The sequence below is a fragment of the Lolium perenne genome, chromosome 3 (genome assembly GCF_019359855.2).
Source record: "Lolium perenne isolate Kyuss_39 chromosome 3, Kyuss_2.0, whole genome shotgun sequence".
Taxonomy (NCBI): Eukaryota; Viridiplantae; Streptophyta; class Magnoliopsida; order Poales; family Poaceae; genus Lolium; species Lolium perenne.
In genome coordinates, this window is record NC_067246.2 from 205,314,714 (window position 1) to 205,340,258 (window position 25,545).

The 25,545-nt window shown below is 47.5% G+C and overlaps 2 protein-coding genes across 2 annotated transcripts; both read left to right on the top strand.

Annotated features, from left to right (window-relative positions):
- The first annotated feature begins 5,221 nt into the window (after nucleotides 1-5,221).
- On the top strand, nucleotides 5,222-10,404 carry LOC127343149 (probable mitochondrial import inner membrane translocase subunit TIM21). Its single transcript, XM_051369263.1, has 7 exons — nucleotides 5,222-5,435; nucleotides 6,048-6,116; nucleotides 6,794-6,945; nucleotides 7,838-8,016; nucleotides 9,181-9,229; nucleotides 9,319-9,438; nucleotides 9,908-10,404. Exons 1-7 carry the CDS (start codon nucleotides 5,315-5,317, stop codon nucleotides 10,064-10,066), a joined length of 849 nt encoding a protein of 282 aa, XP_051225223.1. The 5' UTR covers nucleotides 5,222-5,314; the 3' UTR covers nucleotides 10,067-10,404.
- A 1,121-nt stretch (nucleotides 10,405-11,525) lies between these two features.
- On the top strand, nucleotides 11,526-12,902 carry LOC127338507 (uncharacterized). The gene is made up of 4 exons (XM_051364590.2): nucleotides 11,526-11,633; nucleotides 12,194-12,400; nucleotides 12,513-12,586; nucleotides 12,702-12,902. The coding sequence occupies exons 1-4, from the start codon at nucleotides 11,586-11,588 to the stop codon at nucleotides 12,829-12,831; spliced, it is 459 nt and encodes a 152-aa protein (XP_051220550.1). The 5' UTR covers nucleotides 11,526-11,585; the 3' UTR covers nucleotides 12,832-12,902.
- Nucleotides 12,903-25,545: the final 12,643 nt, after the last annotated feature.

The following is a 25,545-nucleotide window of genomic DNA, read 5'->3' on the forward strand; positions in this document are numbered from 1 at the left end:
TCTAATTCCTCAATGGACTCATCCTTTTCTTTGAGTGAGTCCATCAAGAAATCAAACTTGACAAGAGCTTCACCACGAAGGGTGCATCTAACATCATAGAGTTCCTTAAGCACAATTAATTCATCTTGATTTTCGTTCTCATCATCAAGAACACTAGATAGGGAAGGTGGAGGTTCCATTACCTTGGTTTCCCTTGCCATAAGACAAGAGCCAATGGTTGTAGATGAGGTAGAGTCATCGGAGTCATCATCTTGAGTTATCCTTGCCATGAAGGAGGATCCAACATCATTCTCCGTGGAGTAGTCCTTGCAGTAGTCATATGTGAAGAGTGACCCGGGCTTAGAGAAAGCCAAACCGGCCACCCCAGCCTCCTTCTCCTCATCTTCCTCTTCATCATCGGACAAGTACTCGGCCCCAACAAAGGCTCTTCCCTTGTTCTTCTTGTATCGATCATTGATTGGGTTTGGCTTCAATCTTGGCTTGACCCCTTTGATGAATCTTGGCTTGTCCACCCTTTTCTCATAAGGGCACTCATTTGCAAAGTGGCTATCTTCATCACAATTGTAGCAAGTTCTCTTCTTCTTCTTGTCATTGAGGAGCATAGGGAACTTAGCCTTGTACTTCTTGGCAAAGAAAGCAAAGTCGGTAGCCATGTCACTAGTTGAAGTCATCTCTTCCTCTTCTTCAATCTCATAGTCTTCCTTGCTTTCATGATCGGCCCTAGCTTTGAGAGCAAGGTTGTGTGGCGCTTCATGGTTGTGTGAGGCTTCATCAACACGGTTCATTGCCATGAGCCTCTTTCCCGCTTTGGCCATGTTTTCATTGGCGGCCACATAGGAGACTAGATCATCGGAGTTGAGGTCGGCACTCTTGGTCATGATTTGCAAGTTGAGTGCAAGGTTGGTGTCTTTTGTTTGACGGCAATCATAGCAATGACCTTGGACTTTATGAATGCTTCATTCATCTCGAAGCCGTCATTGTACTTCTCAACACCGAGTCCCTTGACCCTTACTCTAAGAGCACCGAGTCTTGCATAAGCATCGGCCACGGACTCTCCTTCTCGAATCATGAATTGATGAGTCTCTTGCTTTGCGGTCTCATAAAGAGCGGATTGGATCAAATCGGTTCCCTCTTGGAGTACTACGATTCGATCCCACAACTCTTTAGCGGACTCTATGCAATTGACTTGATCAAGGAGCTTGCGGTTGATGCCACTCCTAATCTTGTCACGGGCGGAGGCGTTGAGTTGACGGTTGTAGAATTCGGTGGAGGTCAACCGAATGGGATCTTGTGGCTCCCGGTATCCATGAACAATGATCTCCCACAACTCCACGCTGCAGCTGCGAATATGAGATTCCATAGAAGATTTCCAAAAAGGAAAGTGAGTTCCATCAAAATGGGGAACATTCCCACTATGGTTCATATGAGGCATGGGTGAAGCGTTTTTGGGATAGTCATGGTTGACTTCGCGATAGCTCCCTAGTGAGGCCGAAGCCGTACTAGGAGGCCCACTAGTCAAGTTCTTAAGCATGGTAGACATCTCTGCCATTTGGCTTTGTAGCTCATCCTCCTTTTTCTTCTTCTCGGCATCATATGCCAAGAATCTAGATTTCATCTCTTTAACCGAAAGGTTAGAGTTTTCATCTAGACCCTCGAATAGCTTTTCCATCTCACTCTTAAGGCGGTGAAGCCCTTAAGAAGAGTCCAGGCTCTGATACCAATTGAAAGTATAGAGATGGTAAACCTAGAGGGGGGGTGAATAGGTTTCTACAGATTTTAATCCTTTCTTTGCAATATTAGGCTTTGCGGAATATAAAGGTGAGCCTAATGCAAACTAGGTGAAGCAACCTATATGAAGATACAACTATCTCGAGCACGAAGGCTCTCTCAGGCAGTTTAAATCACAAGTAAGGAGTTCGGTTAGAGATAACCGATAGCACGCGGAGACGAGGATGTATTCCCGTGTTCCCTTGCTTTGCAACAAGGTACGTCACGTTTGGAGGGGTGGAGGTCCCACGAAGGATTCTCCACGCCACGAAGGCTCACCCTATTCTCCGGAGCCTATCCCACGAAGGAATAGCACACTCACTTGTGGTAGACTTTGAGGTAGCCTCCAAACCTTCACAATCTTGCCCGGAGCAAATCCACAACCCGGATGCTTCCGGACTCCTCTTGCCCACCTAGGGTTTCCAAGGAACCCTAGGAAGCAAGCTTCTCGATGAATACAAGGGGGAATGAGATTTGGCTTGGTAGAACAGTAGATCGGGTCCTCCTCTAGTGATTCCCCGGAGGGATTTGAGTTTGGATGGAGGAGGAGGGAGATCGGAGGCTTTTGGTGTTTCTAATAATGGAGTAAGAGAGAGAGAGCTCAAGAACAGCTTGTAGTGTGTTGCCTACTCCTTCCAAGGTAGGAGAAGGGGTATTTATAGTATTCTTCGAAATCTGGCCGTTGCAACTTGCCACCTCAGCATTTTCCTCGACAAACCCGGTTGACCGGACCACAGACCGGTTGGACCGGACCAGCGACCGAATTCCCTTTGCGACGTCCTGGAGCTCCTTCGGTTGGAGGCCGGTTGGCGCCCGGTTGGCGCCCGGTCGACCGGACGGAGCGCCGGATGCGCCGGTCTGTAGTCCGGCTGACCGGGCGGCAACCGGATCTGCTGGCTCTTCGTTTGGACCTCGGTTGGCGCCCGGTTGACCGGCCAGCACGCCGGACTGGCCAGTTGCTGGCCCGGTTGGACCGGGCTGCAGACCGGATTTCTCCTGTAACCCCTTTTTGATTGTTGTTGAAGTGGGGGGTCTCCTTTAGCCTTCTTGTTCCTTTGATACACCATTTACGCCTCATTGCCTAATACCTGAGATTATCCTTATAAACATATTAGGCCAAATACTTTAGCACGGTGTCATCGTTACCAAAATAATGGATAAGGGTAAAATACCCTTACACCTACTTTAAAAAATAAAATTAACAGACTCAAAATAACTAGATCTATCCACAATCTCCTTCAGGATTGCACTATATCTGCAAAGATTATTTATCTTCATCATCTCAATCACCTCCTGGCAATCAGACGAGACCAATAAATTGGTCACACCTGAATCTTCAGGTAAACAGAGAGCCTCAACACAAGCCATTGCTTCCAACACAGTAGGATCAGAGAGACCATCAATTGTCCTTGCCGATGCTCCCATAAACTAGCCCTCAGAATTCCTACATACCGCACTGATAACCCCATGATCATTGTGCTTATCAACAGTTGCATCCACATTCAACTTCAGAATAGCATTAGGTGGAGCCACCCATCTCTTCAACACTTCCCTTCCCTGAGCCTTCATCTTCTTCCTTTGGAATAACACCAAGATCAGACATAAACCTCCTTATGAACTCATATGTACTTAGAGAGGACTGAAAAATATGTTCATGAATTGCCTTTCTGCGCACCGACCATATTGCCCAGAATGTCACCAACATCCATATAAATTTGTCATGATCCATTGTCTCCATCATGGAAAATAGCCACCCTTTAGGATCACAATCTTGATTAGAAATCATGTGCTCCGTCACCTCCTCATCTGCAAGAGCCCACACGCATCTGGCCATAGTACAGTCCATAAGAGAATGACTCCTTGTATCCTCCATCGCATTACAAATACTGCATCTTGACGTCACTGACATATGCCGGCTATGGAGAACATCAGCAGAGGGTAAACTATGATTAGCTAGTCTCCATGCAAAGTTGTGAATTTTGGACGGCCTTTACATTCCAAAGCATACACCAATTATTCCCCTCCTCCACATTTGTAGAAGAGGATGACCTGTGGTTCATCCAATCTTCCCGCCTCTTCTTCGTTTGAATCAACATACGATATGCAGATTTGACAGTATAAAGACCCGTGCGCTCAAAGTGCTAGGCTCAATAGTCCTCTTGATTTATGGAACTCAACGGAATTGACTTGATTATCCGGGCATCAAAAGGAAAAAATGAGGCATGCAGAACCTCATCACGCTAACAGGCCGATGAGTGATCTATCAGTTCATGTACTTTGACGAGATTTGAGTTACCTCTACTCATTGTCATACGCAGATGCTCATCACGGGGGATCCAGTTATGAGACCAGATGTTGGTAGAAGCTCCATTACCAATCCGTTTGGTGAGCCCTTGTTTTAATACCCCAATTCCCTCATATGTATTTAAGCTTAAGATGTATGCACTTAAGCTTTGTGGATCTTGTAAAATTCTTCACGCTTGTCGAGCAAGCATTGCAAGATTGAAAATCTCCAAATCTCTAAAGCCAAGGCCTCCCATATATTTTGGCTGGTATCCCATGCCACCCATGTCGGTTCCTTTTTCCATCTTTACTCCCCCACGAAAACTTTCTGATCATTGTGTTGATATGCTCACAAAGGCCTCGAGGAAGCTTGAAACGGGACATAGCAAAGACCGGGACTGCTTGTACAACAGATTTAATAAGCACTTCTTTGCCCCCACAGATAAAATTAATTCTATCCATCCCTGTATTGTCGTCCATATTCTATCCTTCAAATATTTAAAAGCACCATTTTTGGACTTCCCAACATCAGATGGTAAACCCACATACTTATCATTAAGAGACTCATTTGTAACTTGAAGAATTCCTTTCGCCTCCTCCCTCAATTCAGCGGCACCCCTTACTGAAAAAAAATCCAGGACTTATCTCTATTGATCCGCTGTCCGGATGCACCACAGTATAATTGTAGTGTCTCATCCAATTCAACAACTGCTTCTTGATTTGCTTTGAAGAAAAGAAGACTGTCGTATGCAAATAACAGATGATTAATGGATGGCGCTGAATCCGCCACCACTAAACCCTTGCCCGATGTCTCTCTGTGTTGGAGGAAACACGATAATTCCTCCACTGCAAGCAAAAATATGGGATGTCCTTGCCGGATACCCCTTGTAGGATTAAAATTCTCCGTTCTTCCTCCATTAAATAAGATCGAGAATGAAACCGATCTTACTCCCCTCATCACCGTATCCACCCACTGCCTAGAAAAGTCCCACTCAACTCTATCCTAAGCTTTCATCACGATCTAATTTATGTGTGAGCAGAGGCAGCGATGAAGACGACGGGTAGCAGCGGCCCTCTTCAATCTGGGCCAAGACATGGGCTTGGCTTTGCGCTTTTTGTCTGGGCTTACGGCTTTTGCAGGGCTCAACCTCCCTCAAAAGAAAAAAAAAAACCCGGAATACGCTCTAAACCCCCCTTCCAAGGAACAGAAGAACAGAGCAGGAAATCCCTAACCCCCGTCCACGGCGAAGACATCCCGGCGGCGATGGCGGCGGCTGCGGCAAGGGCCGGATCCCGGCGCCTGTCCTCCATCTCGGCCCTCGTGCCACGGAAGCTGCTGACCCCTCCCGCCAAGGCCGACGCCCTGCCCAACCTCTTCGTCCCCGGTACGATTCTTGCTTCCCCTTCCCCCTTCCCCTTTCCCCTCGCCCCTTTCTTCCCTGTAACCACTCTCAGGCGTTGGTCGCCTCTACAGATTTAGGTCCTAGTAGCATGGTAGCAGTCTCCCTTCCCTGTATTTTGCTGGGGGTTCTTTAGCCAGGGCTTATTTATCAGCCCAAATATTCGATTTAACCTGATCTGGGGCCGTCGATTTCCCCATCTTGGTTCTTGCTTGCTCTACCTGTACACACGAGAAACTTTATAACATGAAAATAATGAACTTTAATCTTTACCAAGTACAGATTAAAGAAAGCCAAGTACAGTTATATTAACACCCTGGTAAGCACCATTCAAAGTTATTGCAGTTATACTATTATACTGCTGCGATTCTTCAGTTTATCATTAGGCGTAACTGAATTGTTGAATGTTATCGATCTTGTTGCACATATTCTTGTTCGATCAGCAAAAAGAGAGACTATAGTTCCCCATTCCCTATTTACTGCCAACTGTTACGGTTAGAAGTTTATATTTGTTGCCCTTTTGGGCTGTTTCCTTTCATGATAACCTTCTGGTGTACTCAACAGCTGGATTCTCATATTATTACTAATGATTTATAGGGTTAGGCAAGCAGACAACAGTTGGTGGACTTAGGGAAGCTTTTCTGAAGTCTGGCCAAAATGCACATGGTATGTTTTTCTTATACATGTGAGAATTGTTATTCTTCGCATGCTTGCATTCGTGCAGTATTTCTTCTGATTTAACTGAAGGCTAAACTATAGCAAGAAGCACATGGACACAGTAATTTTTTGTCTTGTGGTCATGCAATACATACTACTCATTTCTGCCAGAAGAACTATTGAACAAATACATCTTCTAGTCAGGATTTTATTGTTTTCTGCTAACACCTCTTAGCTTTAAATGATCTAGGATATAATGGAATATTCGGCTATTACCATGTGTCTATGCATAATTTATTCCTTATATGTGTGTTTAATCTTTTAATTTCACCAAAAGAATCAGTACAAATAGCTTCTGTATACCTGATTAGTGAATCTTCATTGGAACTATTTGATGGTTGCAATACTACAAGTATAAAATAATCTTCCATTCATCAAATCTATTTGCCTTCTCCAGTGAGCTACTGATAGTTGGATACCAACATACTATGATTATTCTACTTGTGTCCTTCAATTAAGTTGGGTCGTCCATGTTAATTTCTCTCTGTTCTGATTATAAAGGTGTTAAAGTAACAAAAAAAATCGTGTACTCTGTTGTTAAATCTGGACTGACGGATTTTTTCAATATTGTGCATCCTATGACCTTATTTAATGCTGATGGGGTTCTTTTTGGGTAAACATTCCAGCATCATCTTTACAAAATTCAAGGTGGTATATGATCAGTTCAAACCGTTCAGGTTCTCTGGCAGTGCGTAAAGAGTACCGCAAAGTTCTTCCTTCTTCAATAAGGCCATGTGCATCTTACTCCACACAAGCTTCAGAAAACAAACCAAAGCAGGTTTGCTAGTTCTATTTCTGTTTGCTGATTTAATTATTCTAATTATGCAATACGGGTTTCTTCTATGTTTTCTTGGTTGTGGTGACTCTTGTTATAATTTTGAGCATTGACAATGTTGTCCGTTTTTTTAATATGGTACTATGATTTGTCTGTGTACTGTGGAGTATGCCATATTATTAACCATGCGTCTATGCCACGTTGTGACCATTTGTAGTAGTGACTAATGATCACTCTCGCATACATGCATAAGCTTTACTATGTTTCTTTTCGTTTCATAAGTTTGATTCTGTTGGGATCAGTGCATCAGGAAGCTCCTGCATCGCTATTGATTAATGTACATGAGTTAGGGTTTTGACCTTACATTTTCCAGAATAGATTGTTACGGATTAATCTATTGCCACTGGAATGCATGTACTGAGTAGAATCTCTGCATTTGTCATTTGTGTTATCAGTGTAGGTAATTGCTTGGTGCTTTATCGTCTTTTTTGGTTTATTATCTTTCATTTTACCTACACCAGATTTCTTGAGGCATGAATTATTGATCTCATAGGACAAACTAATTGGGTTACTTATAGACTATGGTTTATCAGAAAGTCTCGAGTCTTGTGTGTTCCCTCTTCTTGTTATCCGACAACATTTTGGTGTACAAGAGCTGAGTATTGTGTATTCGCTCTCCATCAACAATATTAATCACCTAACACCTTCATTTTCTTCTTTTGAGGCCCATTTTCGTGCATAACTACATCTAAACTGTAAATTATCTGTAAACTATATTTTTATATTTTATTAGTTGTTTTTTGTTCCCTATGTCATGAATATATTTTCCTTACGGTGCATGTCATGCTGGATCATTTTCCTACTGCTTATAGAACACTGCCCTCTTTATCCTCAGGAGAAAACAGACTTGACAACAACTGAAGATCCCTTTGATGCCCCTACCTATAATATACCTGAGAAGCCAGTGACATTTGCTGAGGGGGCCTCTTACAGTGTTGTAATACTCGCTGGGCTTGGAGTTGCTGCGATGGCGGGATATGCTGTTTTCAAAGAGCTTATTTTTGAACCGAAAGAGTATGTATTTTGCATTCTTTCAATTGAGCTTAAGGATGCCAAATGACATGATTTGTGAGAAACATGGCAATACATATGAGCATGTTTAGTTCATAGCACACATTTGCCAAACTTTGCCGCAAGTGTGGCAGCTGTTTATTTCACTGCCACAGTTGTGGCATGAAACGCCTTCTTAGTAGCCTGCCCCACCTGTCATAGGCCCATACTTTTGCCAAATCTTGGGGCAATTTCTTGGCCACACTTTTTATGGCTTGCCACAACTTTAGAGAAGACAGTAGTTACTATATTTAGAGAAGCACTACAAGCTATCTAGCAAGAGCATCTGAAGTGTTGGGAATATGTCCAAGCCCTATGAAGTATGAAGTGCCACATCAGGCAGACGCTAAATTTGCTTTGTCTTCAGTTTTTATCATCTATCGTACAACACTCCAAGGTGGGACCCACAACTAAATAACTAATCTTTTTTCTCCTTTTCCTATCTCACTTCCCCAACCCTCCACCATGCTCTTGCTGGTACATCAGTTTACCTTGTCCCTGTTATCGTCTTCAATGGCACATCGCACATCACCTTATGTCTACCAAATATACTCTTTTAATTGAATTATGTAGCAGCCTTTCTCATATTAAAATATGTAACACTACATCTCTGAATTCTACAATTTTATGGCAGCTAATGTTATGTGTTAATCTGGTTGCCTCTGATTGTTTATTACCAACATGTAACTATTTCTTCTCTTGGTTTTGTACTTTTGTGCCACCCCTCGTCACTTGGTTGATATACTAGACGCTTCAGACTTGCAGCAAACTATGCGCTCTTTGATAACCAAAGCTACGTCGTTTGCATCTCTTGGCATACTTTAACCAGTACTTGGGTTCTCCTTGAAGATGACAAAGCAATAACTTGATTGTTAACTCTTTTTTAGCACGTTGTTAATCTTTGCATACTTATTGATAATCGTGCTGCCTGATATTCTTATTATCTTGTGTATCACATAAGAAGTTTTTGTATGCTTAAACATCTCGATCTTTGTACATGGCATGGTTGTTCTTGTTGCCTTATGGCTAATTTCCCTATGTGGTTTACGGCATTCATCTTTCTGGAAAATGCATGTAGCCCTGTGCAATCTGAATGGGAGATTGCTTAACGTTGCTATTCTTGCACAGGTACAAGATTTTTGGGAAAGCTCTAGCAAGAGTTCAGAGTGATAGTCAGGTTTGTGGGTGTTAATGTTATTTCTATTTTCCCCTGGCATGCTGTTGTTCCTCTCTTATTGTACTTTGTATATTCGCATGATTTTTTAGGTTACGGCAAAAATTGGTTACCCAGTAACTGGTTATGGTACGGAATCCAGAAACCGTGCAGCTCGGCAGCGCATACAAAACAGGGTTTGGACAGATGAGGACGGTGTTGAACATGTGGAGGTAGCATAAATTCCTGTCTCTACTCTCTACTGCTGTGCGCCCTTCAATTATGTGCTTCCTTGTGCATCAAGATTACGGCAGCTAAGTCAATGAAAACGGACATGGTTTGCTGTGAGGAGCTGCAATAGTTAGTGTGACACTTCCTCTCTGATGGTGCGTTAGCAGCATTATGGTAATGAGCGAACGACCTGCTTGCAAATGGCAACATAAGGAGAGGAACTAAGATGAGAGCTAACAGGATTTTACTAAAAGGAGTCCAAAGTCATGATCAACAGTAATAATGTTTAAAAGTAAAGAGAGTTCTCATATGTAATGGGCCTTGGCAAGTTTATATGCTTTCAGATGATGCTTTGCTAATTGGGAAAGGGGAACTAGGATGGCATTTGATACGAATTTATGCACTTTACATAGTTGTGTTGCAGCTCTTTTAACTTGGCTGATCAGTTGAAATTCACATGCATCATTTCAGGTAGCCTTTTTTATCCGAGGGCCACATGGAGCTGGAAAGGTGTTTGCTGAGATGTTTAAAGACGACTCTGACAGGACATGGAAGTTCACATTTCTTCTTGTCGAGGTCACATCACCGCGTCCTGCACAGATCATGTTAGAATCTTACATCCCAGCATAAGGATGCAAGAGACAAAATCAGTTGGCAGCGATGCATTTTTTTGCGTTCTATCTCATGTTCAATACTGGCCCTAATATTACGGAAGTTGTGAATTTTGATCCTCCCAAAATCCTAAGTAGGAGGAAGATGAACTATCAAGCCGCCAATCACCTCTAGTACCTTAGATATGGTGTACCGCGAAAGGACCGCAATGTTACCTTGAAAATTCAGCTGAAACCTCTGTCGAGTTTTAGTCTCATTTCCTTTAGGTCAGATAGTTTGCCGTAGTCTATGGTTTTTCATCCAAACCTCTGATGATGCCCAGATAGCAATAATATGTATTTTGTTACATTTCAAAATTCTTTCAAGCCTGAGGTTCCATGGCATGCACATGAAGTGACCACTATAAAATGCCAGCTGATTCTTAGTTTGTCTTGTGACCCAAAGTAATGATTGATGTTTCGTTAGCCTAGCTACTAGCTGAGTGAACTGTCAGTCCTTAGCCAGAAGCTCATTTTAAAAACCAGCTTGGACTTCCAAAAATTTGGGAAGTTCTGTACATGTTTTCGCAACATGCAGGTGCGAATTTATCCTTGTTGTGTGCTGGGTCAACTTGGGGTGACATGAAGCAAGTTTCTACCTATATAATTATCCAGAACATAATGTGTGCCCAGAATATCATTTTTCAGGATGCTAGAGGCCTAGAGTCGCTCCTCCCTCTACATGCTTTCATTTTGTGTATATAAATAATTTTGTTGCAGTTGTCATACTTCCGTCTTCCCGGGATTTTTTTTTTCATATGCATGTATGCACTTTTTTCACCTGCATCTCCATGCACTTGAAGCCTGGCTAGCCAACCCGTCACTGCCATGTGAATAATCTTGTTAAGACCGTCGTTCCATACAGTACGCTCCCCTCTCGCGGTCACTGCTAGTCTTGGCACCAACTTGAGCCAAAGGGTGCATCACGGGACTAATATCGTTAGTGTTGCTCAATAAATACATATACCAATAAACTGGTCAAATATTTTCTTCTATACCATGAAAAAAAATAAACTCACCGAGATAGCAAATTGCTCGTGTCTTACAACTAAGAAATTTTCAGATCAAATACTGTACCACTACCACATAGTCATTCGTTGCTAAAATAAATTTCTAACTATACTGGCCAAGACCTTAGCATAACTCAAAATGTATTAAGATAATAGAGTAAAAAATTCTGGAGCTAAAAAGTGCATTATTTATTCTCGGTGGCGGGTGGTTAGCAGAGCTTGTCTAGTTAGTTTTCGAATTCGTTAGTGTTTTTTTATTTTTTGAGAATTCAGTCGTTAGTGTTGTGTAAGTTGGCCAAAAAATCATTTGAAACTTTGAAACCTGTACCCCGAAGAAGGCCCGTCAGAAATAGGCCCAGCCCAAGAGCTCGCCAGTCCGCTTCCGCTGGTATATATACACGGACGCCCCCATTCTACCTTCCCATCTTTGTCATTCACTCTTGCTGCTTCCGGCGTGTGCGAGCGAGCAGGCGGGAAAAGTTGCGGGAGATGGAGGCGAGGCGGGAGATCAGCAAGCGGATGCGCGCCGCCGCCACGGTGAGAGCTCTACTAGCCACCCCCTCCCCCTCCCCATCTCGCTGTTCGATTCGTGTTCCCGACCCGTCTGCGGATTTGGGGCCCGGTGGTCTCGTGCGCCGGGAACACTTTTCGGGTTAGGGGTTTGGCGCCGCGCGCGGCGCGAGGTGTGGTTGTTCCCCGGAGAGGTTCGACTTGCTTCGCTGATTTGCTCTGCGTGCCGGCCGCGTCGGCCACGCGGTTCGGTCCCGAGCTGTTCGTTGATTTCCTGGTCGGCCAGGGCTTTCGATTTAGTTTTCGGCCTTTGGGGGATTTCGAATTTTGGGTGGATGGGGCTGCTGATGGAGTGCGTTCGAGTCGAATTGGGGCTTCCAGTTCGTGCTCGAAATTTCACAGTTCACACTTGCGATTTGGTTTGGGGTTAGTAATGGAAGCCTGGCACTTGAGATTTTTTTGTTCCGTGCATCAGAAACTACTCGTGGCATGTGGAATTTAATTCAGGTTTTAGAGCGTGAAGTTTATCTGGACTAACTCTTATCTACTAGTTTGCGAGTAAAATCTGTGCTCACGCGTTTGTGCAGAGCAACGATGACGACACGGCGAGCCAGGGGAGCGCGGGAGGGGGAGCGGCGGCGTCCTCCGCGGTCGCCTTGAGCATGGCCGCGACGGAGGCGGACGGGGAGGAGATGGCCATGGTGGCGGCGTCGGAGGCTGAGGTGGTGGGTTCGGCGGAGACGGAAGAGAACGTCCAGCGCATCCTCCTCGCCATCGACAACTTCACCCGCAAGGTCCGCCTCTTCACCCCACATCGATCCCATCTTAGTCAGCCTGTGATCTGAAAGTGATGGCTGGAGAAGTGAGGTGACATGAATGAATTATGAATGGCTGCTGGCATGGCAGGTGTCGGAGATGCTGGAGTCCGGGCGCGCCATGTTCAAGGACCTCGCCGCCGACTTTGAGGACCGCCTCTGCACGTAAGAAACAAAATGATCCTCGCCACAGCAATGCAATGCAATGCAAGCAGCATCTTCCTATCATCTGCACTTGTTTTGGCTGCTCACTCATCTGCTGCTGGTGCTGAAACTGCAGGATTCACAAGGAGAGGGTGGAGAAGTGGGAGGAGGAGATCAGGGAGCTGCGCGCCCGCGACGCCGCCAACGAGCAGACCCGCGCCATCCTCCACAACGCCCAGCTCCAGCTCTTCCACATCCGCCAGTAGTGCAGCTGCTTCCCTCTCATCTCATCTTATCTGCTTCACCTAGCCGTTCCACAACATCTTCAGTTCAGTTCAGTTCAGGCAAAAAACCCGTCGTTCTGCATGCAGCAACTCCCAGATTAAGATTATGCTTGTTATACCTTCCTGAACTTATCAGCAGAGCAGCATTAACAAGTCCAGTTTGATGTTACTAGTACTGTATGCCCGTATGAAATCTGCCACCAACTGTGAGGTGCCACTACTGAATCTGAACATGAATGCTTTACACTTATTCTGAATGCTAAGTGCCTTGCACTTCTCATAGCACACATTACCTACAAGCTGATGAGTAGGGAGCGAGAGAGAGCGCAGGTAGGTTTCCACCCTCGCCGCCGTCGCCGCCGCTGCGTCGCGCCGGCGCTGCTTTCCCCATCATCCATGGACTCCACGGCGTCCCACCCGCCCGGTTTCTCGCATCGTTGGGCCCCGGAGAGCCCGGAGGCCTCGTCGGCGTCGCCACGGCGGGACGACCATGTCTCCGGCCTGGGGATCTCGTCGGCGTCGTCGGGAGGTAGCGTCGCTCCGAGGCCGGAGGTGAGGGAGCCGGTGCAGCCGGAGGGGCGGGCGCGGGTGCAGGACCGCTTGGTCTGGGAGTTGCCCAAGCCCTCGCGGGGCAAGATGTGGACTCGCCGTCTTGAGGCAAGGAACGAGGCGGGTGGCTCGGGCTGGGGCGCGCCGGCGCCGGAGATGAGGGGGCTCTGTTTCCGCTGCTATCTGCCGGGCCACCGCAAGAAGGACTGCTCCAACGCGGAGGTGTGCATGAGATGCTGGCAGAAGGGCCACCCGGCCATGGAGTGTAAGCGGCCGAGGAGCCCGTCGGGGGAAGACGAGCTCCGGCAGCTTGCGCTCGCCAAGATGGCCCGTCGCAGGTCGCCGGAGAGGGAGATGCAAGATCGTCAGGTTGGGAGGGGCATGAGGCCTCCTTCACCGCCACGGCCGCCGCCACCACCTCGGGCACAGGCTCCGCCCCCGCCCCCGCCACCGACGCGCGGAGTCTCCATGCTGCCGCCCATGGAGGAATGGCCGCCGCTTGCAGTTGAGCCGATCCGGGAGCCTGTGCGTGTGGCTGGTGTGGAAGAGGTGGCTGAGGCGCCGTTGTTGTGTGTGGTTCGGAGGACGGCGGCCATGTGCGACCTGGAGCAGAGGCTCCAGCTCACCATGGTGGCCACCGTCGGAGGGAGAAGGCCTCGCGTCTCCGGTGAGCAAGTGTTGGCGGCGCTCACGTGGCGCGGGGTGCCAGAGGGAGCGGTATCGGTGCATGCTTTCGCGCCGGAAGATTTCTTGGTTGTGTTTGAGTCGCCGGAGCTCCGTAACCATGTGGCGGCGATGCCGCCCGTGCTGGTCGCTGGCGCGCCTCTGGCTTTCCGTCCTTGGACTCGCCAAGCGCAGGCGGAGCTCGTTCCCATGAGAAGCAGGGTGTCGCTAGTGCTTGAAGGGGTGCCGCCGCATGCGTGGGACATCTCTATGGTGGAGGATCTGCTTGGCAGGAGCTGTGCGGTGGAGGAGGTCGCGCCGGAGACGAAGGCGAGGTCGGACATGGCGATGTTCAAGCTGTCTGCTTGGACCTCAGACCTGGAGGCTATTCCCGTGGCGAGAGTGTTGGCGGTGCCGGAGCCGATCCCTGGTGGTGCTGGAGCTGGGGCGCGCGCGGCGCCGGTGCGTAGGGCGGCGGCCGTGGTTTCTGCGGCAGCTAAGAAGTCGGAGGAGATCAGGACCCTGAATTATCGAGTGCTCATTCACATTGCGCGAGTGGAGGAGGATGTGCCACAGGAGCTTGGCCGTGTCCAGGGCTCGCATGGAGGCGGGCACGGTGGGCTGGGGGAGTTTGATGGAAGCGGAGGTGGCAATGGCGGAGGAGGCTGGGGCGGTATGCCTCGGAGAACCTCTAGGATCCTCGAGTGGCGCCGGGGTGTCCCTGATCAGAGGCGCGGGCCGGGCGGCGCGGTTCATCGTGCGTCCAGCTGGAGTTTGGCGGCGGCCGCGGCGGCGCCGGCGCCGGAGACGAGGGGGCGCCTGCCGGACATGGATAGCCCTGCTCCGTTGGTTCAAACTGCGGTTGCCAGTCAAAAGGCGGGCCTGGGCGTTTCTGCCAAAGGAGTTGTGGCTGACGGTGTGCAGCAGGTTTTCTCTGAGAGGGGAAAAAGGAAAGTCTCTTTTGACCCGCAGGAGATAGGGATAGGACAGACCAAGCTGCATGCAGTGGTGCAGGTGGGCCTGGCAGAGGAGAGAGAGCCGCCGAGTGTGGAGAGCGTGGCAGTTTCGCAGACGCGCGCGGAGGAAGTGGGCCAGGAGCGTGCAAGTGCGCTGCGGGACGGGGGCGACGTGGAAGTTCCGGACTCGCGCGCGGCAGTGGTTGAGCAGGTGGAGTGGGCCGATGCGTCTGACCACCTACCTGGCGCCGATCCAGAGGCTGTGGGACCGGTACGGATGTCGCTTCTGGACAAGGAGTTGGAGGCGAGCGGGAGCTCCTGGTCTCCGACCGTTTTTGCCAGCGGGCCCAGCCTTTTGTCGCCTGGTGTGGGGTCTGGCGCGGGAGCAGAGGAGCGTGGCAGCGTGGTTGAGAAACAACAGGAGGCTCCGGAAGGTTTTTTCTGTGTCTCGGTTTCAAACGGGAGGCCGCAGGAGGAGTTTGTTTTGGTCCCATCTGAGAGCGAGGCTGGGCGGGCAGCGAGGGACAACAGTCAGGAGGCTCTGAGCAAAGAGACCACGGTCTATACAGGGCCTAACAGCCAGATGCAGATGTACCCTAGGGATCTGGGTCGTCAGTTGGAGGATGCAGAGCGGTCCACGTCGACATCGAGCAAGGAGGAGTCGCTGAGGATCCAGACTGAGTCGGCACAGGAGTGTGTGGAGGCAGTTGAGGTGTGCCAGGGGGAAGGTTTGGAGCTGGCTCGAGTGAAGAGCTTCTGCGCTTCGATCCTCAAAACCCTCGCGCCTCCGTTGTTGAGCGAGTTCGAGAGGACCACTGGTCTGAGGGCGGATGCGGAGCCCTTCACGCCGAAGAGGGTGACGAGGAGGTCGGTAGCTGCGAAGGCGGGCACACAAGTCAAGATGGCCTCGGCGGCGGAGAGTTCTTTGCTCAAGGCTTTGGGTTTCTGCCCAGAGAACCTCTCCGTTAGCGATGATGATCTTCGACGCTTCAAGGAGTTCTTTGACTCGCCGATCCGGGAGGCGCACCTTCGAGTCCTAGCGGCCATTTTTGGCAAGGAGTTGCCCGCGAGCTTCGAGAGGGAGTCGCACTGCGTGATGCCGGTGCAGTAGTGTGCTGAGGTTGGAGGAGCGTAGCTAGCTTTCCATGGTTTGTTTGTTCGAGATTCTGTGCTGGAACGTTCGTGGTCTGAACGACCCAGCCAAAAGAGATGCGGTGCGTGAGTTCATAGCTAGTCTTAGAGTTAGTATAGTTTGCCTCCAGGAGACCAAGCTGAATGTAATTGATGACTTTTTGGTTATGCAATGTTTGGGACCATCGTTTGATGGTTATTTGTATGTGCCTGCGGTGGAGACAAGAGGAGGGATCCTTCTTGCTTGGAATAAGTCCATGGTGGACATTGAGAGAGCGAGTTTTGATACCTATGCGATCACCGGGGAAGTGATTCCTAGAGATAATAATAGATGGTGGATCACCACCGTCTATGCGCCACAAACGCAAGGGGAAAAGGTTAACTTCCTTCATGAGCTTGGTGAAAGGAGGAGTTTATGTCCGGGGCCATGGCTTTTGCTTGGAGACTTCAATATGATCATGTTTGCGGAGGAGAAAAGCAATAATCGGCTAGACAGGTCTATGATGTCGAGATTTAGACATTTTGTACAGGAGCATGAGATCAAAGATCTCTACCTCCACGGCAGGAGATTCATTTGGAGTAGCGAGAGAGAGGTGCCAACTCTTACGCGCATAGACCGGGCCATAGTTTCGGTGGATTGGGACCTTTTGCACCCGGACGCCTTCTTGCAGGCGTTGTCCTCATCGGTCTCAGATCACGCCCCGATCCACCTTTCTTTGAGTGCGGCTTTTAAGCCAAAGAGGAGGTTCAAGTTTGAGGCTTTCTGGTTGAACCTTGAGGGTTTCGATGAGGCTCTGAAGGAGGCTTGGGTATGCGACCCTAGCATTGTAGACCCTTTGAGACGGTTGGACGCACTGTTCCGTAACGCTGCGGAATATTTTCAGGCTTGGAGTGAGAGGAAAGTAGGAAACATTAAGATCAGGATGGCCATGGCTAACATCCTGATTTTAAGATTGGATGTGGCGCAAGAGTCGAGGAATTTATCGCCGGCGGAGAGGTGGTTCAGGAGTACGCTAAAGCATGCGGTGCTGGGGATGGCGTCCCTTGAGCGCACTATTGCTAGACAGAGGTCGAGGATAAGATGGCTCCAAGAGGGGGATGCAAACACCAAACTCTTCCACGCAGTGGCGAACGGTAGGAGAACCATGAACTTCATTGCGGCCATGAGGGTAGAGGACGTGATGGTAACAGCGCAGGAGCGAAAGAATGAAGTGTTCACAGAGGCCTATGAGGAGCTGATTGGGAGCATCCATCCTAGAGAGCACACTATCAACCTGGAGACTCTAAACATCCCTGCTGTGGATCTGAGTGATTTAGATTCCATGTTCACTGAGGAGGAGATCTGGAACACGATACGTGAGATGCCTAGTGATCGGGCGCCGGGGCCGGATGGTTTCACCGGAGCCTTCTACCAGAGGGCATGGCCAGTTATAAAACTTGATATTCTAGCAGGCCTGATGAAGCTTGGAGTGGGAGATGGGAGAGGCTTCGCCAGGCTTAACCGAGCGCTGATCACTTTGATCCCCAAGAAACCGGATGCCTTAGAGATTAAAGACTATAGACCCATTAGCCTTGTGCACAGCTTTGCGAAGCTTTTCTCGAAGATCATCGCGAATAGGCTCCGCCCTAGGCTGGGAGAGATTGTGAGCATGAACCAATTGGCTTTCATCAAGTGTCGGAGTTTGCATGATAACTTTGTGCTTGTTAGGCAAGTGGCCAGGAAGATTAACATGAGGAGGCAAACCGGAGTGCTCCTAAAACTTGACATTGCACGAGCTTTTGATTCCATCTCTTGGAGTTTCCTCTTTGAGGTGCTGAGGAGAATGGGTTTTGGAGAGAGGTACTTGAAGTGGGTGGCGATGTTACTATATACGGCCAACACAAAAGTGATGGTAAATGGAATGCCAGGCGACCGCATATATCATGCTAGGGGCTTGAGACAGGGCGACCCCACATCATCCATGCTTTTTCTGGCGGCCATGGAGGCCTTGACCGCGATGGTCACTAAGGCCGTGGAGGAAGGCTTATTTGGGGACCTGGCCTCCATCTCTCCCATACAGAGAATCTCCGTATACGCGGATGATGTGGTCCTCTTCCTCAGGCCGGAGTGCAGGGAGTTGTGGGCTGTGAAACACATCATGAGTCTGTTTGGAGAAGCTTCAGGTCTGCATGTGAACTTTCGAAAAACTACTGCCACTCTGATTCATGGCGCTATAGAGGAGGAGGAGAGGACGGCTAGGATCCTGGGGTGTGAGCTGGCAGCCTTCCCGATACGATACTTGGGGCTCCAGCTTGCACTCCGACCTCTCACCAAGGCAGAGTGGCAGCCGATGCTAGATCAGATCACCAAGAGTGTACCAGCCTGGCAGAGGGGGCTGGTGAGGAGAGAGGGAAGGCTTGTTCTGATTAATTCAGTAGTGGCGGCTAGAGCGGTGCACCAAATGGTGGTGGTGGAGGCTCCGGTTTGGATATTGGAGGAGATAAGCAAATGGATGAGGGCGTTCTTTTGGGCGGGCAAGGATGAAGTACAGGGTGGTCAATGTTTGGTTGCTTGGAGGAGCATTTGTAAGCCAAAGAGGTTTGGGGGTCTGGGGGTCAAGGACCTCGGATTGCAGGGCCTTGCCCTTAGAGTGCGCTGGCTCCGGCTTAAACGCACAGACCCGGAGAGGCCATGGCAAGGGTTGCCTGGGCTGAATGATCCAGAAGCAGCAGGAGTGTTCCAGAGCCTTGCAAAATTCACAGTGGGAGACGGGCGTTTGACCTGTTTTTGGAGGGGCAGATGGATCGATGGGTTCACAGCGGAGGAGTTGGCGCCAGAGGTTTTTGCCTTGGTGCCCACCAGGAGGAAGAACACCCGCCTGGTGGCGGAAGCGCTGCATGAGGATGGATGGATGGATGACATACAGGGGGAAATGACTGTTGAGCTTTGGAGGTAATGCCTGACCCTGTGGGAGGCCGTGGAGACGGTGGAGAGAGATGACACGAGGCCAGACCGCATCTCTTGGAAAGGGGTGGAGTCGGGAGTGTATACGGCGAAGGGCACATATAAGATGCTCTGTCTCGGGAGTATACGGTGGAGTATGAGCGAGCCGGTGTGGGGATCCTTCTCTCCCATGAAGTGCAAATTTTTTGCTTGGCTGGCCCTGAAGTATAGGCTTTGGACTTCAGACAGGAGGGCAAGACATGGGCTCCAGGAGCACCCGGACGCGTGCTATACCTGTTTGCAGGAGGAGGACAACGTCGATCATATCCTAGTCAATTGCCCCTATGCTAGACAGGTGTGGTGCAAGGTTTTACGAAGCGCGAACCTTCAGATAGCGGATCCAGGGTACACAGGGAATTTGCAGCGCTGGTGGACGGAGGCCCGCAAACGAGTGCGGAGGATTGACAGGAAGCGTTTCGACTCGATGGACGCTCTGGAAGCAAAGGAACGCTAGAGCTTTTGGGAGTGTGAGGGAGCAGAAGACGGTAGACCAAATGTTAGTGGAGATTAGAGAGGCGTTCCTTCTTTGGGAGAGAGCAAAGAGAGGAGGGAGGCTAGGTCTAGCGAGAGAGTAGGCCTAGGCGGAGCGAGGAGTGTGTGCGTTGAAGGAGATATGCCCTAGAGGCAATAATAAAGTGGTTATTATTTATATCTTTATGTTTATGATAAATGTTTATATATCATGCTATAATTGTATTAACCGAAACATTAGTACATGTGTGATATGTAGACAAACAAAGAGTCCCTAGTATGCCTCTTAACTAGCTTGTTGATTAATGGATGATTAGTTTCATAATCATGAACATTGGATGTTATTAATAACAAGGTTATATCATTGTATGAATGATGTAATGGACACACCCAATTAAGCGTAGCATAAGATCTCGTCATTAAGTTATTTGCTATAAGCTTTCGATACATAGTTACCTAGTCCTTATGACCATGAGATCATGTAAATCACTTATACCGGAAAGGTACTTTGATTACACCAAACGCCACTGCGTAAATGGGTGGTTATAAAGGTGGGATTAAGTATCCGGAAAGTATGAGTTGAGGCATATGGATCAACAGTGGGATTTGTCCATCCCGATGACGGATAGATATACTCTGGGCCCTCTCGGTGGAATGTCGTCTAATGTCTTGCAAGCATATGAATAAGTTCATAAGAGACCACATACCACGGTACGAGTAAAGAGTACTTGTCAGGAGACGAGGATGAACAAGGTATAGAGTGATACCGAAGATCAAACCTCGGACAAGTAAAATATCGCGTGACAAAGGGAATTGGTATCGTATGTGAATGGTTCATTCGATCACTAAAGTTATCGTTGAATATGTGGGAGCCATTATGGATCTCCAGATCCCGCTATTGGTTATTGGTCGGAGTGAGTACTCAACCATGTCCGCATAGTTCGCGAACCGTAGGGTGACACACTTAAAGTTGGATGTTGAAATGGTAGAACTTGAATATGGAATGGAGTTCGAATATTTGTTCGGAGTCCCGGATGAGATCCCGGACATCACGAGGAGTTCTGGAATGGTCCGGAGAATAAGATTCATATATAGGATGTCATTTTATGTGAATTAAAATGATCCGGAAGGTTCTATGGAAGGTTCTAGAAGGTTCTAGAAAAGTTCGGAAGAAACCACCAAGGAAGGTGGAATCCCGGAGGGACTCCACCTCCATGGCCGACCAACCCTAGAGGGGGAGGAGTCCCAAGTGGATCCCCCCTATGGGGCCGGCCACCCCCCCACATGGAAAGGGGGAATCCCACCCCAAGTGGGATTCCCACCTTGGGTAGGTTTCCCTATCACATGGAAGGTTTTGGGTTCGGGTCTTATTGGAGACTTGTAGTCCAACACTTGGGGCTTCCACCTATATAATGAGGGGCCAAGGGGAGGGGGCCGGCTACCCAAGAACCACAAGGTGGCCGCACCCCTATAGTGGCCGGCGCCCCCTCTCCCCAAACCCTAGCGGCCTCTCTCCTCCACCGCATCCCGCACGCTTAGCGAAGCTCCGCCGGATTTCTCCACCACCACCGACACCACGCCGTCATGCTGTCGGATTCAAGAGGAGCTACTACTTCCGCTGCCCGCTGGAACGGGGAGGTGGACGTCGTCTTCATCAACAACCGAACGTGTGACCGAGTACGGAGGTGCTGCCCGTTCGTGGCGCCGGAGGGATCGTGATCAAGATCTTCTACGCGCTTTTGCAAGCGGCAAGTGAACGTCTACCGCAGCAACAAGAGCCTCATCTTGTAGGCTTTGGAATCTCTTCAAGGGTGAGACTCGATAATCCCCTCGTTGCTACCGTCTTCTAGATTGCATCTTGGCTTGGATTGCGTGTTCGCGGTAGGAAATTTTTTGTTTTCTATGCAACGTTATCCTATAGTGGTATCAGAGCCGTGTCTATGCATAGATGGTTGCACGAGTAGAACACAATGGTTTTGTGGGCGTTGATGCTCTTGTTATCTTTAGTTTGAGTACTTTGCATCTTTGTGGCATAGTGGGATGAAGCGGCTCGGACTAACTTTACATGACCGCGTTCATGAGACTTGTTCCTCGTTCGACATGCAACTTGTATTGCATAAGAGGCTTTGCGGGTGTCTGTCTCTCCTACTATAGTGAAGATTCAATTTACTCTTCTATTGAAAACATTAGTATCAACGTTGTGGTTCATGTTCGTAGGTAGATTAGATCTCTCTCGAAAACCCTAAACCACGTAAAATATGCAAACCAAATTAGAGACGTCTAACTTGTTTTTGCAGGGTTTGGTGATGTGATATGGCCATAATGTGATGATGAATATGTATGAGATGATCATTATTGTATTGTGGCAACCGGAAGGAGCCTTATGGTTGTCTTTAAATTTCATGTTGAGTAGTATTTCAAAGTAGTTGTAATAGTTGCTACATGGAGGACAATCATGAAGACGGCGCCATTGACCTTGACGCTACGCCGACGATGATGGAGATCATGCCCGAAGATGATGGAGATCATGTCCGTGCTTTGGAGATGAAGATCAAAGGCGCAAAGACAAAAAAGGGCCATATCATATCGCATATGAACTGCATGTGATGTTAATCCTTTTATGCATCTTATTTTGCTTAGATCGCGACGGTAGCATTATAAGATGATCCCTCACTAAAATCTCAAGATAATAAAGTGTTCATCCTTAGTAGCACCGTTACCAAGACTTGTCGGTTCGAAGCATCTCGTGATGATCGGGTGTGATAGAATCAACAAGTACATACAACGGGTGCAAGACAGTTTTGCACATGCGGATACTAAGGTGGCCTTGACGAGCCTAGCATGTACAGACATGGTCTCGGAACACGTGATACCGAAAGGTAGAGCATGAATCATATGGTTGATATGATGAACACTTTGAGTTTCACCATTAAAATCACACCTTGTCTCGTGATGATCGGACTTAGGTGCGGTGGATTTGGTTCGTGTGATCACTAAGACAATGCGAGGGATATTGTTTTGAGTGGGAGTTCATCTAGATTTTTAATTATGTTGAATTAAAATTTGAACTCAATTTGTCATAAACTTAGTCTAAACTTTTGCAAATATATGTTGTAGAGATGGCGTCCCCAATCAATTTTAACCAGTTCCTAGAGAAAGAAAAACTTAAGAGCAACGGTAGCAACTTCACCGACTGGTTCCGTCATGTGAGGATCTTCCTCTCTGGCGGAAATCTGCAATATGTGCTTGATGCACCGCTAGGTGACCCTCCTGCAGAAACTGAAACCGATGAAGTAAAAGCTGTTCACGAGACTCGGAAAACTCGGTACTCTCAAGTTCAGTGTGCCATCCTGTGCAGTCTGGAATCTGATCTTTAAAAACATTTTGAGCACCACGATCCTCATGAGTTGATGAAAGAGCTGAAAGCTATTTTTGAGACTCATGCGGCCGTGGAGTGCTATGAAGCAACGAAACATTTCTTCAGCTGTATGATGGAAGAAGGCAGCTCCGTTAGTGAGCACATGCTCGCCATGACCGGGCATGCAAAGAAACTCAGTGACTTGGGAATAGTGATTCCTAACAGACTGGGGATTAATCGTGTCCTTCAATCACTGCCACCAAGTTACAAGAACTTTGTGATGAACTACAATATGCAGAACATGAACAAGGAGTTACCTGAACTTTTTGGCATGCCAAAAGCTGCTGAGATTGAGATCAAGAAAGAGCACCAAGTGTTGATGGTCAACAAGACCACCAGTTTCAAGAAACAGGGCAAGTCTAAGGGAAAATTCAAGAAGGGTGGCAAGAAAGCTGCCACGCCTCCTATGAAACCTAAGAACAGCCCTAAGCCTGATGCTGAGTGCTATTACTGCAAGGAGAAGGGACACTGGAAGCGTAATTGCTCCAAGTATCTGGCTGATCTGAAGAGCGGCCTTGTCAAGAAGAAGAAAGAAGGTATATCTGATATACATGTTATAGATGTTTATCTCACTGGTTCTCGTTCTAGTACCTGGGTATTTGATACTGGTTCGGTTGCTCATATTTGTAACTCGAAACAGGAACTAAAGAATAAACGAAGACTACTGAAAGATGAAGTGACGATGCGCGTTGGAAATGGATCCAAGGTCAATGTGATCGCTGTCGGCACACTTCCTGTACATCTACCTTCAGGATTAGTTTTAAGCCTAAATAATTGTTATTTTGTACCTGCGTTGAGCATGAACATTATATCTGGATCTTGTTTAATGCAAGACGGTTATTCATTCAAGTCTGAGAATAATGGTTGTTCTATTTTTATGAATAATATATTTTATGGTCGAGCACCAGAAAAGAATGGCTTATTTCTGTTAGATCTCGATAGTAGTGATACGCATATAAATAACATTGATGCTAAGCGAATTAAATTGAATGATAATTCTACTTATATGTGGCACTGTCGTCTTGGTCATATTGGAGTGAAACGCATGAAGAAACTCCATACTGATGGATTACTTGAATCACTTGACTTTGAGTCACTTGATAGATGCGAAGCATGTCTAATGGTAAAAATGACTAAGACTCCATTTTCTGGTATGATGGAGCGAGCTACTGACTTATTGGAAATCATACATACCAATGTATGCGGACCAATGAGTGTAGCATCGCGCGGTGGTTATCGTTATGTTCTAACCTTCACAGATGATCTGAGTAGATATGGGTATATCTATTTCATGAAACATAAATCTGAAACTTTCGAGAAGTTTAAGGAATTCCAAAGTGAAGTAGAAAATCAACGTAACAAGAAGATTAAATTTCTACGATCTGATCATGGAGGTGAATATCTGAGTTATGAATTTGGCATGCATTTAAAGAAATGCGGAATACTTTCACAATTGACACCGCCGGGAACACCACAACGAAACGGTGTGTCCGAACGTCGTAATCGAACTCTCTTAGATATGGTTCGTTCTATGATGTCTCTTACTGATTTGCCGTTATCATTTTGGAGTTATGCATTAGAGACAGCCGCATTCACTTTAAATAGAGCATCATCAAAATCCGTAGAAACGACACCGTATGAATTATGGTTTAATAAGAAACCTAAGTCATCGTTCTGAAAGTTTGGGGTTGCGAAGCCTATGTAAAGAAGTTACAACCGGACAAGCTAGAACCCAAAGCGGAGAAATGCGTCTTCATAGGATACCCTAAGGAAACTATAGGGTACACTTTCTATCACAAATCCGAAGGCAAAATCTTTGTTGCTAAGAACGGAACCTTTCTTGAGAAAGAATTTCTCACTAAAGAAGTGACTGGAAGAAAAGTAGAACTCGATGAGATTGATGAATCTATACTCGTTGATCAGAATAGCGCAGTACCGAAAACTGTTCCTGTACCACCTGCACCGGCAACAGAGGAAGCTAATGATAATGATCATGAAACTTCGAACGAGGGAACTACTGAACCTCGCAGATCGACAAGGGAACGTGCCACTCCTGGTTGGTATGATCCTTGTCTAAATGTCATGATTGTGGATAACAATGATGAGGACCCTGCGACGTATGAAGAAGCGATGATGAGCCCAGATTCCAACAAATGGCAAGAAGCCATGAAATCCGAAATGGGATCCATGTATGATAACAAAGTATGGACTTTGGTAGACTTACCTGATAGCCGAAAGGCTGTCGAGAATAAATGGATCTTCAAGAGAAAAACAGATGCTGATGGTAATATTACTGTCTATAAAGCTCGACTTGTCGCAAAGGGTTTCCGACAAATTCAAGGAGTTGACTACGATGAGACTTTCTCACCTGTAGCGAAGCTAAAATCTGTGAGGATTTTGTTAGCAATAGCTGCATTTTTCGATTATGAGATTTGGCAGATGGATGTCAAAACGGTGTTCCTTAATGGAGACATTGAGGAAGAGTTGTATATGGTACAACCCAAAGGTTTTGTCGATCCTAAAAA

Excerpts from the sequence above, each read along its gene's own strand:
- LOC127343149 (XM_051369263.1), top strand. The coding sequence starts at position 5,315 with ATGGCGGCGGCTGCGGCAAGGGCCGGATCCCGGCGCCTGTCCTCCATC. Across the intron at positions 6,117-6,793 it reads GTCTGGCCAAAATGCACATG|CATCATCTTTACAAAATTCA; the intron begins GTATGTTTTTCT and ends TAAACATTCCAG. Across the intron at positions 9,439-9,907 it reads ACGGTGTTGAACATGTGGAG|GTAGCCTTTTTTATCCGAGG; the intron begins GTAGCATAAATT and ends GCATCATTTCAG.
- LOC127338507 (XM_051364590.2), top strand. The coding sequence starts at position 11,586 with ATGGAGGCGAGGCGGGAGATCAGCAAGCGGATGCGCGCCGCCGCCACG. Across the intron at positions 12,401-12,512 it reads TCGACAACTTCACCCGCAAG|GTGTCGGAGATGCTGGAGTC; the intron begins GTCCGCCTCTTC and ends CTGGCATGGCAG. Across the intron at positions 12,587-12,701 it reads TTTGAGGACCGCCTCTGCAC|GATTCACAAGGAGAGGGTGG; the intron begins GTAAGAAACAAA and ends CTGAAACTGCAG.